The sequence below is a fragment of the Aspergillus vadensis genome, assembly GCF_003184925.1.
Source record: "Aspergillus vadensis CBS 113365 unplaced genomic scaffold BO88scaffold_4, whole genome shotgun sequence".
Classification (NCBI taxonomy): domain Eukaryota; kingdom Fungi; phylum Ascomycota; class Eurotiomycetes; order Eurotiales; family Aspergillaceae; genus Aspergillus; species Aspergillus vadensis.
This window is the reverse complement of record NW_020292042.1, coordinates 711647-728553: the sequence shown is the minus strand read 5'-3', so window position 1 is coordinate 728553 and position 16907 is coordinate 711647. Positions and strand designations below refer to the sequence as shown.

Below are 16907 nucleotides of genomic sequence, written 5' to 3'. Positions count from 1 at the left end.
TCGTGTCTGCATAACTGGGTCTAGCTGGGATGGAAACCAGCGGATAGAGGTATTGATTGTAAACCTCAAATTTGCCATTTACGTCATGTTCAATCGAGACTGAAGTAGAGGTGGTGTATTATCATTTAACATGATTTTTAACCCTTGAAAGACATTGGTTGCGGTTACGCTCACTCGTTGCACATCATACGGGTTCAAAACAGACACTCGATTGGCATGAAGACATACATATTGAATTCGTAACGAACGTTTCAAATAGGACAAGAAGCTGGCGCCATTAACCTCTTGCCTCGTAACAGATCGTAAACTCATGGAAAACATTTGCAACACAGACGTCAAACCTCGGGCATGCCCTAAATCACAACCAGACCCAATTCAATACCACTTATACCACCATGAGGCAACCCTCCTGGATACTGTAGTATACCATGGGGAGTTCCTCTGGCCCAGAGCATATATCAGATCTAGCTCAAGCTTTTCCGGGGCAAACGACGTGTCTGGTTCCACCGTAGTTGTTATCCCAGCAGTCCTTCCCATCACCACCTCCACTCTGGGCAGTGCACTGTGATCAAGGACAAATGGTCAGCAAAGTTAAGACAAAAATGAAGATGAAAAGTTCATGGTAGCTGTGGCAGGTAGGCAGAGCCCGACTGAATGAAACTGGGTGTTCATAACATACACTGCCCTCATCACAGGGACTATATACGGGCCACTATTGTCAGTGTGTGCTCTTCGTTCACGAGTATTCTTCCTGAAAGATGCAATTTTAGTGGTGAAACTCACTAGTTGTTAAAACCGATTTGGCAGCTGGTGCCATTGCAGCCCTAACAATGGGTATTAATATCTGGAGCTCGATATCTGAAGGAAGAGGGCAACAAGAAATCTCTGGATATTAAACTTACTCCGCAGTTAATATTGTCGCCAGATGGGCAGCTTTTCTCGTTGGCTGCGTTGTCTGCAGGAGCAGGAGCGGCGAGGGCAGCCAGAGGGCCAGCGGCAAGAGCAGCAAAGATAAGAGTAGCGAAGCGCATGTTGATGTATGTTTAGAAATGAGATATGTGAGTGAGTTAGGTGGTAAGAATTCTTTGGATGATTGAGGTGGTCGTCGTTAAGCCTTGGAGGCTTGAGTTGGAATTGAAGCTTGATGGCCGGAATGATGGCTGTATTTATAAATTTTGGGACTCTCCTTGCTACTGTGATAAGGCTGTCTTCCCAATTCAGAGATAAGTGTAGCATCCTGGTCAGTATGCCCCATGACTGCTTCTGATCGACACACATATGACTAGGCTGTGTCTTACTTCCCTCCAAGTTGTCAGGGTTAAGGCGTCCAATTTCACCCGCTAAAATCATTAGGTGCATGGATTGAACATCTCAACATTATCAGCTCTGGATAGTGCGGCTGTCTGTCAATGTACCTCGTACGTCTGGTATTGACGTTCTCCATGGTCATGAGCTAATGGGAAAGCAGAATCTAGCCATCCTCGACCACTGTAGTAGAGGCTCAGACACTGTCAGCATACAGCAAATGAGCTGGGCATATGAGGCTCATTCCGTTTTCTCATGCGAGTCAGTATACAAACTCAATTCATTTTACATCATCAAAATCTTCAAGAGGTCGGACGAGAACTGCACCCCGAAGTGTACCCCGGCATTCCTTCGTATTGACAGGTTATGAGCTAGGGACTGCTTGGATTTGAGACGTGGCTTCTATCGTGGTATTCGAGCCAGGTACCGCACCAAGAATGTATCCACCCCCTTCAGGCTAGCTATGCGCTTTACTGCTAATGATTGTGATTACATACAATTCACATCAAGTTCAAAGAGACCATCAAGGCGTGTAATTGTATCAGTCAAACAAAAGCTTTTCCTTGGAGGATAGCAATGAAGACACACTTTCACTACGATACAACTAGCCGTAAGAGATTCAAGCACTAAAGCACGCTTCTGATTATTTCCTAGAGATTATTAAAGATACCTTTGCGCTATACCAATTATCACTCAAGATCGGAATGCCGCGGGTATGCATGATATTTGTGCCCACCATGTGAGAATACCCCCTCGTACATGGAGCATATAACATACGACTTCTCATTCGTCAATAAGAAGGCTCAGCACTAGCTATGAGATTTGGAATTCGCTGGTGCAGAAGAGCGAAATTAGTTGATATCGTCTTGGTACCTCGGGCATCCGATACTAGATGTTAGTTTGTTCTAGTCCGCACATGTACTTGATTTGCCTATGCCCTGTCAGACCATCGATGCTGCCAGTTTGTAGCTTAAGGTAGACCTTTGATAATCACATAAAGTCGAGATTACCAAAGATAATCACCAGTAGCAAGAGAAGCAACGTCATCGTTATGCAGCAAACTTGAACAAGTGGTCGATCAACGCTGTCACCTACCCGATTTGCCCTTCAGCCTCGTGCAAGTCATAGCTCCGGAAGCAACAAATGAGCTCATTATGGCACAACTGCAAGGGTTCACCAAGGTATCTGATCGTCGTGCGGGGGGGTTTGAGGCTGAGGAAGGCACACAAGAGAGAATAACTCCAATTCCGCACAGCACTTTGAGCGCTGTATGGCCACTCGGCATTTGGTTACGACCCATAGTAATCGCGTCGATCATTGATTGCCTAACTAACTACACTTTCCATGCAGGGTTAACGGTCCGGACCCGGACGCCTCGGACGCCTCGGACGCCTCTCGGAGATCCGGAATGCAACCTGATTGCATCGTGTATGGGTACCTCCTTGTGTACTAATCAGTAGTGTTTACTAAAATGGATTCGTCACTAGTCGCACGGATAGCAAGTGACCCTATCATACGCCGTGTCCCTCTCTCCTGCGTCCAAAGGGTCATCGGGACTGCTTCTTTACGCTACCTCGACTATTCAAGGTTAGTGAAATTTTATTATTATCAGATTATGCTGCAGCTCAGGGTCCAGCTCGAACCTAAGCCTGCCAAGTTTATCATGACATCTGACCTTAGGATTGTCGCTGTAGTGCGACCTTGCAGCCATCGGACAGACATTCGCGACAAGAACCTACCTTCCTAAGAATGGATCTTTCACTTGGCTCGGCACTTCCTACTCCTACCAATGAAGTTACTCAATACAACTTACGAGTTTAACTGAGAATTCAGCCTCACTCCCAATGTGCCAAGACTGCTGTTCGAGCGGGGTAATGGCATCTGTGTTGGACCTAAGAATGGCAGCTACACGAAGTCACAGCCACCAAAATGACAAATACAATTCTATACGGTCGCATTAATGAGATACTCATTGTGGAAGTGATTCCGACCATAAGAAGGAATTGGGCGGGGGTGGGCTCTTAAAAAGGTCACTGAGGCGAGCTGTACGGTGGACGATAAGCTATCCTCATGCTACAAGAAGAATATGCATTGAAACTATCACAATAAGTGGTAATTGGTTAAAAAGAGACAGGCTTTTCCTTGATCATAGAACCTGATGGACCCATGATTGAGAAGACAACCTGGGCCATGCATCGCACGACACTGGGTCTTGTAGTAAGGCAAATAGGCATCGATAAGAAATTCATATGCTCATATGTCGACCGAGGATACAACCCATCACCAGGCATAAAATGGGTCGCTCACCCCCCTCTTTAATTGTTGGAGGGCGATCAATGCACCAAGTTACATAAGAAACCCAACTGATCGACAAGGTCGGGTTAGCTTCCCAGTTCGGACGATATAACAAATCTCTGCTGCAGATATTGGACGCATAAGTCTCTCATCCGGCTCTTGCAAAATAAGTATTCTATCCTATCAGAAGATGGATAACGCGGCCTGGGAGGCGGCATAATACGACGAGAGTCGGACGGAAGTTTCTGTCCGCTATAGACACGAACACATATGAGGGGAAGACAGTGGCGATTTCTGTGCTGTTCCCGAATAAAGTACACCGTGATTTCTCATCTACCACATTCATTCCCATGACGAAGCACATATAGTAGATACTACTACACAGTTTCGCTTGTAGGACCCAATCGGAGGCGGAGGCGGCTCAAAGTGCCTTGGTAGCGGGTCTCCCACTCCTCCCCAAGCAAATCAGACGGCCAGCCATTCTGCTCCTGGAAGACTTTCTGACTCTAGAGCGTGGAGCGAGTTCTGAACCTAGTGTATCACTTGAATATGCAACTTGGAGATCAAAGCGTGAGATAATGAAAAGAAAGTGATGTAATTTCCTTCATTGCGCTTATTGCAGGTCCATTCTATAGGGTGGTAGACGGACTAAACATATATCAAAGTGAATTCCTAGAGAATAATCACTGCGATGGACTGATACGGTGGGAAAAAGGTCAATCAGCAGCCCTGGGCTTTTTAATCCTTGCAATCAATAGTACGTAGCAGATTCACCGTAGATACTTGTATTGAATCTCGCGGTCTATATAAAGCACCCTTCTTCCTCATCGCTCCTCTTTCTCTTTCTATCCTCTCCATCTACCTTGGCCTTCGTGCTCATATGAGCCTCAAGAAAAGTAGTAGCAGTCATCATCCCAGATAGCCTAATATAGTAATGATTCATTGATGAAGACTTACATGTTATTTATATCATCATTTCTGAAAGTGGGATTTGTAATATCCTTCCTCGTTAGGAAATCTCAGTGTTAGACTGCGCATCTTCTATTGGCATGCTCTTTTCATAAAGAGTCATGTATGAGCATGTCTGTTGCCCAATATGAAGACTGCGTACCCTGAATAGGGAATGCCTGGGGGCCGGAACTCATTGAGCAACTTTGATCGCGCGTCCGCCGCGTACCTATGGCTTGCCGACACCGACGGTCTCGAATTTCTGATTCGAAAATCTGATGCCAAACGACTGGTAGGCTACCAGTCACTCTGCTATCATGCTATGTCAAATTCAATGCTAACTTCAGTAAAGTGCAAAGAAAGAGACGACGATAGGTGCTTGATAACTAGAGCTGGTGTACTGGTTGAGATCGCCCACGTGTTCCCGTACTCCCTGGGACAACCGATCAGCGCTGATACTTGAAACAACGTCTGGGAGATGGCTACGTTGCTTTGGTCTCGCGATGAAATTTTGAAATGGAGAGAGGCAGTGTCAGGTCGCAATGGGACAGAGACTTGTACCAATTTGGTGGCGCTGTGGTCAAGCGTACATGGCTTGTGGGAGAGAGCGTGTTTTGCGATAAAGTCACTGGACCTTAGCGACGACCAGAGGAAGCTGAGAGTCGAATTGTGTAAATTCAGCGTCCATTCGAAGTGGCGATGTTATCACCTTCACGGCAAACGATCCCGAAAAACTAACCCTCCCCTCGGTTGATACTTTGTGGATTTAGTTGAACTTGACCAGGGCGTTGGCTCTGAGTGGTGCTGGAGAAGCGCCTGAAGACTTGTACTCTGATGATGACGAAGTGGAAGGAAAAGAAGACGTCCTGGTACGACAAGAAGAGGAGGATGAGGAGAATGAGCAGGTACAGGAAGAAGGAGATTTCGTAGAGGTTCTACCTTGAGGCACTACGCCTAGAGAAATTCGCCGGGCTGGGGAGAATCACTCGCCTAGGGATGTTCAACATAGGGTGCAAGAAGCATCGGAGACAGGGCTGGCACTCCGTCCGTGAGTATGTGGAGTAGTTTACTTTCTCAGTTGCTCCATTGCATTGCTAGTAATCAACAAATTAATTTTGTTTTCTGGCCTAGTAATTGACTTATTTCCAGGCAAGTAGGTTGCGCATAGTAGTTCAATCCTGGAAGAACGTACTTCTGCTATACACGAGCTTGGATTCTCCTCAACACTTGCACTGCTAGAGGTGTACTTAGGCTTAACTGGGTGGTTGTGATACTACGTCAAGCATTATGCCGCCCGTGCGAGGTCTCTTTAAACATGTAAGATGGCACTGCTCAAGACCTCTCCTGCCAAGGAAGACGCTTTGGATAGACTACGCGACTCGAATGGCGTTCACTACTACTGATCTTGAACAACGTGCGTTTGAAGATCTACAACCATAATTCTTTTTTGGTCAAGTGCTTGGTCTACTTGGATCCTGCCTATCCGTTGTATGTCGATCTCAACGCTTGTTACAAAGGCTACGGGACCATGATATACTATGTTAACTACCCACACGAAGACCCAACGAAACCACCCGCGTGTACGCAGGCTAAAATTATCATGTTTCTAAGCAGGACCTTGACCCTTGGCTGACTGGAATTACAAGACTTCTGCCTTGTTTGAGTGCTCTGCAAGCTTTGCCTTATAATACACACTGCTAAATATGACCTGCTATCTACTGTGTATACCGACCATGCTTCTATCATGCTGTAGGCAAAATATGATGAGGTAATCGGTTTATTGTAAAACGAGGAGATATCCCGCAGCTATCTAGACTACACAGGGCGGAACAATGTGGCAGGCTAGCTATCGTTCTACCCACGGTATGGTTTAACCAGCGGCAGCGCAATAGCCTCTACTGTCGGTCTAGCCACTTAAACGTTCAAGAGCTCAATCTTCGGTTAGTGAAGGCCTCCCAGTTTATTCAGGAGTACCGTATGTGTCTATTACCGGGCAGGCAAAACCAGTCGTGGTCGACGCCTTGTCTCGCCTACCCTGGCGCCTCTGTGGAGCTGCCAAAATCTCGGGCTTGTGGGGTCTCCGCATCTCGGAGGTGCCCCCGTGGGGGGGCTAATCCTTTCCCTTGTAGAAAATGGCCAAAGCTTTCAATGTATTGCCGGTTAAGTCAAGAGCCGTTATTTAAATCCCTGTTCTGTCATTTCCAAGGCGAAGCCTTTCACACGGTCACGAATCAGTTGTAGACACATAATCTTCCCTATCTTCCTTCCATCTTGTTCATGTTCCCACAATGAGGAACCTTTTTTCTCGTTCGTCAGGGAATGATGATGATGCACCCTCAGAAATATACGGGTATCGAGTCTACATGGTGGCTCTTTCGGCCGCCTGGGTATGAATGGCGAAACAAAACAATCTGGGTGCCATCCTGCTAACATGACTGTCTCCCAGGCTTCGGCGATGTACGGCTACGATTCTGCTTTCATTGGAGGAACACTAGAGCTTCCATCATTTAAGACGTCTTTTGGTATAGATGGTAATAACTCAACCACTCTCTCATCCAATGTAGTGTCGATGTTCCAAGCGGGTGCATTCTTCGGTGCCATTTTTGGGTTCTTCTTCGCCGAGTATTTTGGTAGGAAGCCCGTCATTCTCGGATCAGGCATTATTTTTACCATCGGAACAGGCCTCCAACTCGTAGGACGTATTGCTGAGCTCTACGCCGGACGGGTGTTGACAGGACTAGGAGTCGGGTAAGCCAGCATCTCCCATCCTTACTTAGGTCTGAGGTTGACGGCCAACCTTTTTAAAGAGCATCTTCCACCATGATTCCCGTTTACATTGCCGAATGTTCTCCAGCCCTCGTCCGTGGGCGTCTCGTCGGTTGCTTCGAGATCATGCTACAGGTGGCTCTTGTCTTCGGATTCTGGGTAAACTACGGCGTCGACAAGAATATACCGAGCACAACTGCTGCCCAATGGAGAATTCCCGTCGGCGTCCAGATGATTCCAGCTGGGCTGCTATTGATCTGCATGTCATGGATGATAGAAAGCCCACGTTGGCTGGCTAGCAAGAATCGAATCGTCCCAGCACAGAAAAACTTCGCTTGGGTTCGCAATCTTCCGTTCGACCACCCCTACGTGGTCAATGAGTTGGCCGAGATTCAGGCTGCTGTCAACCAAGAACTTGAGATGAGTGGTGGAAGACGGACACTGTCACACATTGTGCGTGAATGTACTGCCCCCGGTGTCCGGAATCGAATCTTGATTGGAGTGATGCTGATGCTGCTACAAAACCTTACTGGGTATAGTCATTATCTCCTTACGATATTCTGTAACAGGGTCTGACTTTTCCTCCAGGATCAATTCCATCAACTACTACAGTCCAACTATCTTTCGCTCGGTAGGAGACAAAATTCCGACGGCGACTCTAATGTTAGGGAAAGACGCTGACGTTTTACTCGTTTTAGATTGGGTTCACCGGAACGTCCGTCGGACTCCTAGCGACCGGAGTCTATGGCCTAGTAAAAATGTGCACAACAATGGTATTCATGATCTGGATCGTGGATCGGTTCGGACGTCGCGGTCCCTTACTAGTTGGTGCAATCGGTGCAGCAGTGGCGATGTTTTACCTAGCCATATATTCCCAGCTAAGTCAATCCTTCGACCACGTTCCACCCAGCGACTCTGGCTCACGAACGGCTGTCGCAATGATCTACATTTATGCAATTTTCTACGGCTTCTCCTGGAACGGCATTCCTTGGATATTTGCATCGGAAGTCCTTCCAACTCGCGTGCGAACCATCGGAATGATGTGTGCGGTTTGCATGCAGTGGTTGGCCCAATTCATTATTGTCTACTCGCTGCCTTACATGATTGCCTCTATCAAATACGGCACGTTCTATTTTTTTGGAGCATGTACTATCGTTGCTTTGGTTGTTGCGTACTTGTTTGTTCCGGAGACTAAGGGGGTTCCGTTGGAGGATATGGGCATCTTGTTTGGGGCAGATGTTAGTGTCCTTGCTACGAAGGCCCGAAAGAATTATCTAGAGTTTCGACAGGCGGAGTCGACGGTGGCTGCTGAAGTTCGGTTGGAGAAGCAGACTAGTTCTACCCATGTGGAGAGTGTGTGAAGGAAAGTCAATCTCTATACTTCGAATAGTGAAGAAAGATGTACTCATGTGGAAAGCCGTCAGCAATGAAGGGATATATCTACCAAAATACTTCAATATGTTTATGAATTCAATTGTCGTCAACTCTTCCAGTAGCTATCTTTCTGCTCCAATTTCCCTGCATATGTTCGCACCGGGAAGTCCGTATCAGTGTCTGGTTCTTTCCAGCAAGCCATACTCGAGCAAGCCCTACGATATGCTTTCGTTTCATATTTTCCTTGCGGGGCTGGCGGTGGCTATCCTCCCGGCGACAATGCCCCATGACACAACGCCGGTAACGGCTCCGAAGCTGCTCCAAAAAAGTAGACGTTTCGGGCACTCCTCCGAACTTCCCCTCACCACGGACTTCCTGCATTATCTGACTCGAAGGAGTGGCTCGCCAAGTCCCTCCTGAATGTTATTAGATAACTCTATAATTTGAGTGAGAGAAAGAAAATTCATCGAAAAGAAGATCTTCACGATCTGTCATAGAGCTCAATTAATATCTGTACTGTCGAACCTGCCGAACATGGATTCCACCATGCCCCGATCTCTATCTCCTCAGGAACCTATTCCAAACCGCCTACATGGCCTAGTAGCCCTCATAACCGGAGCTGCAGGGAACATCGGCCTGGAATCTGCTCGGCGATATCTTTTAGAAGGCGCCAAAGTTGTGCTGGTCGACATCAACTCACAGGGACTCGCCCAGTCAAAAGAAGAGCTGATAAAAGCGATCGCAGGTTTGCCAGATGGGAAGAGCCTAAAAGCGAACGATTTGATTCTTACCGTTCAAGCGGATGTAACATCTGAACGAGACGTTGAGCGATATGTTAACGAGACTATTCGCAAATTCGGGAAGCTCGATGTTGCGCTTCTTTGTGCGGGCATATCATACTCGTCGACGAGTATTCTGGATACTGATGTTGAACAATATGATAAGGTGATGCAAGTGAATTGTCGGTCTGGTGAGTACTTCTCTTAAAATTAGTTTGAAACGTTTAGAATGAGCAGCTAAGTTTATGTATTTTGTATAGCCTTCCTAGGCGTTAAACACTGCGGACGGGCAATGCGAGACTCCGGCAACGGAGGCAGTATTATCCTGGTCTCTTCAATTGCTGGACTTCACGCAACACCCGGTCTATCAGCATATTCTACTTCCAAGTTTGCTCTTCGCGGTCTATGCATCACCGCAGCTGCTGAGCTGGGCCAGTATAACATTCGTGTTAACACGGTCCATCCGTGCGGTGTCAATACACCTATGTTTCTCGCTTCGTGGCCCGAGGAGAAGATGAAAAGTATGCTGGCTACTGTTCCTCTTGGTCGATGGGCGGAGGTTGCAGATGTTGCGGCGTTGGTATCGTTCCTGGGGAGTGCGGATGCTCGGTTCATGACAGGGGGAACCTTGAAGGTCGACGGTGGTATTGTGATGTTTTAGGAAATGGAAGAGATAGTATGCTTTATGACACAAATGTTGTTTTTGTTTGTAACAGAAAGTCACTTAGATAGAAGCACCTAGATGGCCAAAAAATATCTCACTTGCCCGCATGTCTTCCAAGGAAACAACACCTATTGTTATCACTCTAGTAAGTGGTACTTTCCAAAACGAATGTCAGCTTTCGCATAGACTCTACGGCCCGTTTGACATTGTCACTCGGACGCCTCGATTCATCCCTCATTCGCCAGTCAAATATTTCAATCGAAACCACACCTTTCCACCCTTTCCTATTCAGCCACGCGTGAGCGATCACTGCAACAGGAAAGTAAGCCCCTAGCTCCTCCTCAAGGGGGAACGGGCGCATGTTGCGTGACCAAGACAAAGCAGGGGGAAATTCTTCCTGATAAAAGCAGTGTCCCGGTCCCAATGAAGGGACAAATTTCTCTCCATCAGAAAGCTGTACATAGAATATCTTGTCCAACGCGCAAGTCTCAACAAATCTATCAAGCGATTTCCGCAGAGCCAAATCGGCATCTTCGCGAATACCACTCTCGACCGTATTGTCTCCCCACACCCGAGCAGCCACATGAAAAGAATCCAGACAAAGACCAAAATTTTCGCGGTTCACGTCTTGGACCATCCGGAGCGATTCCTCCCAAGTATCGATATAGGTACCCCAAGCCACAGCCTCGTAGGCAATGCCAACGGAGTACAAAGCCGCTAAGTTACTGAGCGCCTGAAGATCTCCCACCATCCGAGTCCAATCTCCCGAGCTGTTTCCGGTATCAAACTGGGAGGGCACTTGCAGGTACTTGGCCTTCAAGCAGGCGGCGATTTCGAGCCAATTCCGCGCACGATCGAGTCGCTCTTCTAGGGGCGAGCTATGTCCCTCAAAGTTTTTGAAGGGGCTCAAGGATAATACACTAAGGTTCGCGGACAAACATAGATGGGAGATGGTTCTAGCAGCATCGTGTACGCTCACGGGTGGAGTCTGCGAGAGCGCGTAGTCTTCGAGCTCTTGGTAGACTATTTCAATTGCAGAAATCGAGGCGGACGCTGCAGCTCGGATCTTGTCTGGTAGACTGTGGGAGGGGTGGAGGCCCAGAGAAGATGTAGTGATTGCGAGGGGGTTGTAAAACATGGTCAATCAATATCTAGAAAGTTCATATAGTGTTCTCGTCCCGATTAACGCGCTTTAGGAATGGGGGAGGACACTGATGATATCATTTACTATATTTATTATCTTTGCCCTTTATATTATACTACAAAAACACCTAGTAGTGGAATTCTATGAATATAGGAACAAATACAAGTTTTGTTATGGCATTACATGGATGGCCAACCTGGGCGGGTGACCGTCGAAGGCCCCGGGGCGTCTCGGAGACCCCCGATGAGTCCCCACATTGAACCCCACCTTTCGGACGAGGTCTCCGACGCTCGACGGAGGCAAACAACACTTACCCATTGTCCCGATTCTCTTTGCAGTATCTGTCCTTTCTCAGTTGGTCCACAGCCATAACAATAAATCCGGCCCGACGTTCATTCGACGGGGTGATCCGATCAGGCGTTGACAGATTATTGGAGTCGGATGCCGCGTTGGATATCGTGACTCGTGCCTTGCGTGGAATAATGTCCCAACCCGGCGCAGAGTCTTCATCTACGCGGACGAGCAGCAAAGAGAAGCCAAAGGCTGTATCAGCGTGCGTTTATATAACTTAGATTTCGTATGTCTAACTAAATGGGTCTATAGATGTAACACATGTAGAAAGAAGAAGGTCAAATGTTCTGGTCAATATCCATGCGTTTATTGCACACGTCGAGAGTTGGAATGCACCTTCCCAGTGGTAGAAGATAGGCGGCTGATCTCCGAGGCGTAGGCTTTCCCAAAGTAACATTCATTGGTTATTTACAGAACTCCTAACATACCATGCACAGGAAGGTCCGAGAACTTCAGGCACGCCTCGCCTTGTACGAGCGTCAGGCCCACGATGTCGGGCGTGTAGATAAGAGGTCAACGGCAATATCAGCGTCAGACAAGACCCAAACAGAGAATGTGGATACAGCACTGCGTTTCAATGCGCCAGTAAATGAAGTAATACGAACACCGGTGGCATCATCTGTGTCTAACATGACATCGAGAACCGAGCTTCCTCCACATCAAATGGAAACCCATTTTACCCTTGGATCGAGCCAGAACTTCGGGAGCCGGGTACAGGATCTTGAGCGGCAAAATAATGACCGTTCACGAAATCAGTGCACGCCTCATGGGCGAGCTCCACGGTTCATTCCAATTACAGAAGGACTATTCCCAGAGCGGCGTATTCCACTCAAACCACGCCAGGGTCAAGAGACAAGCACGGCTGCTAACCTGAGGTTTCCTTCTGTGGAGAAAGCGTATCAACTTCTGGACACGGTTCTTCTATACCTTGGCGATGCCCAGCATTTCTTCGATGCCCGAGACCTCTCAGACCAACTGATGGTATTCTACAGAAACAGCTTCGACGAGATACAAAGAACCAGCATCTGGTATCTCCACATTCTCTTAGTGTTTGCAATTGGAGAACTTCTGCGAGGAGAGTTGGATGGGACGACAGGCCCACCGGGCTTTGCCCTATTCAAAGAGGCTTTAAAATTATTGCCTAACATTAGCGAACTACGGGCCCATGGTGTCGCCGGAATTGAGATTTTGGCACTCATAGCAGTGTATTACCAAAATATTGATCGGAAGGACGACGCTGCTTCACATGTGCGAGACACGTACTACCTCCATTCAATCGACTATCCAAACTAATCTGAGGTAGATTGGCCTTGCTTTCCGATTGGCTCTCCTGCACAAGCTATATCGAAAGTCTACGCTCGACCAACTACATCCATCACAAGCGACACATGCGAACCGTATCTGGTGGACTGTTCAGATGCACGATAAACGTCTCACTATAGCTACTGGATGCCCGTTGAGCCTCGACGATAAAATGATTGCTTCTCCTCTCCCGAATCCTTCGCCGGGCTACTGTGATCCGTTAGCCATTCAACTGAATATCAAAATTGTGCAAATTCAAAGCCGAATATATTCTGGTTTGTCCATGACCGGCTTGAAACGTCGGCGCAGAAGCTAAATCATCGGATTATAGTCATCTATAGTAACGAATCCTGCTCGGAGAACATGTTTTGCGACAATGTACGCGAAATCATGTCATCGCTTGACCAAATCGCGAAAGAAATTCCGCAAAACCCCTTGCGCACCAACATGTCAAGCCGGAAACCATCGAAGTTGGGGATACGAACAAGTATCTCCCTCTTCACAATGCTATATCAAGTAGGTTATCATTCATTAGATTGAATGGGGATAGTTATGCCTTTTTCAGTAAGCTGACCCGTCTACATAGGCAATAATTCTCACCCTACGACCCGTTCTTCTTCATCTTGCCAAATTAATATTCGATCGCGAGACAACATTCAGCACAAGCAGCAGTGCACTACAGCACCTTGCTCGGACGTGCATAGAAGCCGCGAGTAAGAATCTGGAACTAATGAAAATCTTGGTAGATGAGGAAATCATTTGTAAGGAGCATCCAGAGATTGCTTACATGCAGAGCTAACTTTGGCAGCTGTATTCGGCTTTTTTGACCTCGATGCCATCTTCTCAGCGACATTTATTCTACTGCTGGCAGCTATCATCCGTTCTGCAGATACGAGCGACTCCGGCCATTTTCCTTTTCTCAACTCCAGCCCCGGCATGAAAGAAGGCCTTCAGCTTCTCGACTACCTGGCAAGCTATCAGAACCATGCTGCTCGGGCGAGGAAGGACCAGATACAGAAGTTGCAGGAATGCTTACCGTCTTTTATGCAGGGAATCAGCTCTGTTGATATGGCAAACGAAGCTGTAAGAACGCCCCAGTCTATATCGAACAATGTAAGTATTGGAAGTTTGTGCGTACACCCCTCGAGCAAATACTGAAACCTATCAGGCTGGGGTCTCGCAGTATGAGAATCTTATGCGGACGTATATCACAGACACAGTTGAAGGAGACTTCGTTCCAGTAACGTTGCCAGCCGAATTTTCGGAAGATCCTCATGCCATATATTCATTCTTTCACGACGAGGGCTTTGAATTGACTGGAGAGAACCAGGCAGACTTCGAAGAAGTGCAGCGTCATTTTCTGTGGCAGGCATAAACCTAAATATTGTAGTGGGGACTTCGCGTGCAGCCTAATGCCTCAGGGACGGTCTGGTCGGTGTCCGTGTAACGGCGTTATCTTTTGGCCGCGGTCGAAAATCTCGCTGAATTTGACGACCAATCATGCCTCCAACAGCGCGTCGAAATGCGAATAACTCCATAGAGAAAAAATGAAGAGGCCTATCAGTCTGAATCTAGAGGATTCTCTGCCCGAAATGCACCAGGCTGGATCCTGACATGTATATATAGACTATTTGAGGCATAGTATAAGAGGCATAAATTCCAATGCTTTGTCCTTCCGCTTGGAGACTTCTTAAAAACCATAAATGTGAAGAAAATGACTTGCAGTGAACAGACTTCGAGTAAATCATGCCTTTGCCCGATGGTCGTTAATCATCGCCGTACTTTACTTATCCCGGCATAGTTGCTGTTGTAATTACATAACACGCTCCACGGTCCAGTTGTCCACTCCACCCTGTAGCTTCTCGCGGTCCTCAAAGAATGGCTTGAACACCGTTTGGATGATAGTATCGGGATGGTAGCCCTCGGTGTAGCCACCAGTTTCCGGGTCAACAATGCGTGCGCGGATCAGCGGCATGCCGACCACAATCTGAGCCTCCTGTGGAAGCGCCTGGGCAAAGAGACGGCTGAGAGTTTGTGATGCGGCCTTGGCAGCACACAATGAAGAGCAGGCGATCTGCGGCTCTCTGTCGAGCGTGCCGCCGGTGACCAAGAAGAGCGGCCACTCACCCTTGGGGATATTGTCGGTGTTGGCGTTGCGGGTGAACCATTGGCCTGCGACAAGGGTACCCACTGCAGAGACTTGGAGGTCGAGGTTCAGCTCCTCTGGAGTGACTGAAGTGATGTGCGAAGGGGCGACACGGGCGGCATTGTAGTTCAAAACATCCAGCTTGCCACTAAACTGCTGGGCACACCAATCCAGGGTGCTTGTCAAGCTGTCGGGGTTGCCCGCATCAGCGGTACGGTAGATCACTTTGGCGTCCGCGTTTGTCTGGGCGGCTTTGACCTCGTCGGCGATTTTAGACAGGCTATTCTCAGAGCGAGACACGAGGGCAATGTTCCATCCAACACTTGCGAGCCAAAGGGCAAGTGAGCGGGACATGGTCGATCCCACGCCGATGATGGCGATCGAGCGGTTCGGGCTAACGGTCATGGTTGAGAGTCTTGGTAGTAGTGATGATCTTGAAATAAGGTTCTGAAGGTGTAATCCAGGGAAAAAAAAAAAAAAAATAGGTATTAATCACGTCGACTAGGGCTTCTGTTTGAATGTTAGGGCTTATGCAAAAATGGTCGTCACTGTGTTGGAAATATCTCCGAGACGGTTTGGTGATCCCCCGACGAAGCATATCATTATATAAGTGCGGGGTCTCAGTTGCGACGGTGTCAGAAATTAGTGCGTTGGGCTCAAAGCAATACCTGACATCGGATATTCTCAGTCACGTGTATCAATATTCAGTATCGGACCAGTGAATGCTGACTCTATATCAGCTTTGCTGAATTATTATCAGTCATATGACTACTTTTTTAGGATCTCAGTGTTTTTAGAATATCTTTATGTATTCGAGAAGTAAGGATTTATATCTCTTTATCGAGGAGAATTTTCAATCAGATGCAGAGCTGATCAAGTATCATATATAGTAATGAATCACATGTATGATATTCTTCAGTATCAGGATTTGTCTAACTTTGACTGATCTGTTTTTCCAGCTCCGTTCTGACACTGTCGTAGTTATCTCTGAGCACGTCACATGCGGGTGCCCCATAAGTGCGACACACCCGGATAAGTGGACAATAACAAATCAGCATAGCCACCAATACTAACTTACATACATACTACTAGGAAACATTCTTGTCAGGTATCTCTTATGCTTCGCCGAGATGGCTAATATGTATCTGGTTCTTCTGAAGTTCAAGCAGCATGTCGCTGCAGCTACCCGGCGGGGAATGAGTGGCATTATTGCTCGTTATGTTCTTGGACAGTAGTCTAACTTACATGATACTTCTTGACTCTTCCGCAGAAATGCTTGGGCCAGTCGGAAAGCCTCTATCTCAAAGGTATACGCGGGGGATCTGAGGCTAGCCCTGCAACAGATTCTGGATGTTCTCAAGTCCTAAATATATCTGTCTTCATCTTGGCTAACCAGAAGCTCACTGGATAGGACTGCACCCACCTCCTTGTCATTGAATCCGATACCACCGAGCAGAGATAATATTACAACAAGTCTATGGTCCCCATCCACGAGCTGACTTCGCATCGCGCATCTTGCCTCTAACCAGTAATGTTACGATAACGGCTATTCAGGGAAATGGCTTCAATAGCGACGATACTAGACTCTGAGAGGATAGAAAAGAACGAGGTCGTACACGTAGCCGGGTCAGAAATCAATGTGTCCGATACCAATGAGTTCTATGACGTACAAAGATAGCTTACTATCAGTCTACTCGGTTCTGACCCCAAAGCAGCTATCCTGAAACAGAGTCAGCTTTCTATATCCACCCTTCCTACAATAACTAGTTTCTACCCGTGTATTAGGATCTACTAGTCACAATAGAATTCCTATTTACTAGGTAAAAAAAAAAA

The 16907-nt window shown here is 47.3% G+C and overlaps 6 protein-coding genes across 6 annotated transcripts; 3 read left to right on the top strand and 3 right to left on the bottom strand.

Moving 5' to 3' along the window:
- Positions 1 to 782: 782 nt before the first annotated feature.
- BO88DRAFT_450794 (uncharacterized protein) lies at positions 783 to 1031 on the bottom strand (the record flags this gene model as incomplete). The annotated part of the gene is made up of 2 exons (XM_025710596.1): positions 783 to 824; positions 903 to 1031. The coding sequence occupies 2 exons, from the start codon at positions 1029 to 1031 to the stop codon at positions 783 to 785; spliced, it is 171 nt and encodes a 56-aa protein (XP_025565979.1).
- A 5805-nt stretch (positions 1032 to 6836) lies between these two features.
- On the top strand, positions 6837 to 8675 carry BO88DRAFT_423025 (sugar porter family MFS transporter; the record flags this gene model as incomplete). Its single annotated transcript, XM_025708615.1, has 5 exons — positions 6837 to 6935; positions 6995 to 7296; positions 7356 to 7847; positions 7903 to 7945; positions 8013 to 8675. The coding sequence occupies 5 exons, from the start codon at positions 6837 to 6839 to the stop codon at positions 8673 to 8675; spliced, it is 1599 nt and encodes a 532-aa protein (XP_025565978.1).
- A 559-nt stretch (positions 8676 to 9234) lies between these two features.
- Positions 9235 to 10147, top strand: BO88DRAFT_476704 (SDR family NAD(P)-dependent oxidoreductase; the record flags this gene model as incomplete). Its single annotated transcript, XM_025711945.1, has 2 exons — positions 9235 to 9658; positions 9728 to 10147. The coding sequence occupies 2 exons, from the start codon at positions 9235 to 9237 to the stop codon at positions 10126 to 10128; spliced, it is 825 nt and encodes a 274-aa protein (XP_025565977.1). The 3' UTR covers positions 10129 to 10147.
- A 126-nt stretch (positions 10148 to 10273) lies between these two features.
- Positions 10274 to 11269, bottom strand: BO88DRAFT_333920 (sugar phosphate isomerase/epimerase family protein; the record flags this gene model as incomplete). The annotated part of the gene is made up of 1 exon (XM_025702783.1): positions 10274 to 11269. The coding sequence occupies one exon, from the start codon at positions 11267 to 11269 to the stop codon at positions 10274 to 10276; it is 996 nt and encodes a 331-aa protein (XP_025565976.1).
- A 786-nt stretch (positions 11270 to 12055) lies between these two features.
- BO88DRAFT_485656 (fungal specific transcription factor domain-containing protein) lies at positions 12056 to 14435 on the top strand (the record flags this gene model as incomplete). Its single annotated transcript, XM_025712364.1, has 6 exons — positions 12056 to 12874; positions 12930 to 13203; positions 13260 to 13444; positions 13515 to 13689; positions 13737 to 14041; positions 14097 to 14435. 6 exons carry the CDS (start codon positions 12056 to 12058, stop codon positions 14301 to 14303), a joined length of 1965 nt encoding a protein of 654 aa, XP_025565975.1. The 3' UTR covers positions 14304 to 14435.
- Positions 14436 to 14536: 101 nt separating this feature from the next.
- On the bottom strand, positions 14537 to 15551 carry BO88DRAFT_402429 (NAD(P)-binding protein). Its single transcript, XM_025706103.1, has one exon. It carries the CDS (start codon positions 15477 to 15479, stop codon positions 14742 to 14744), a length of 738 nt encoding a protein of 245 aa, XP_025565974.1. The 5' UTR covers positions 15480 to 15551; the 3' UTR covers positions 14537 to 14741.
- Between the last annotated feature and the right edge of the window lie 1356 nt (positions 15552 to 16907).

Excerpts from the sequence above, each read along its gene's own strand:
- BO88DRAFT_402429 (XM_025706103.1), bottom strand. The coding sequence starts at position 15,479 with ATGACCGTTAGCCCGAACCGCTCGATCGCCATCATCGGCGTGGGATCG.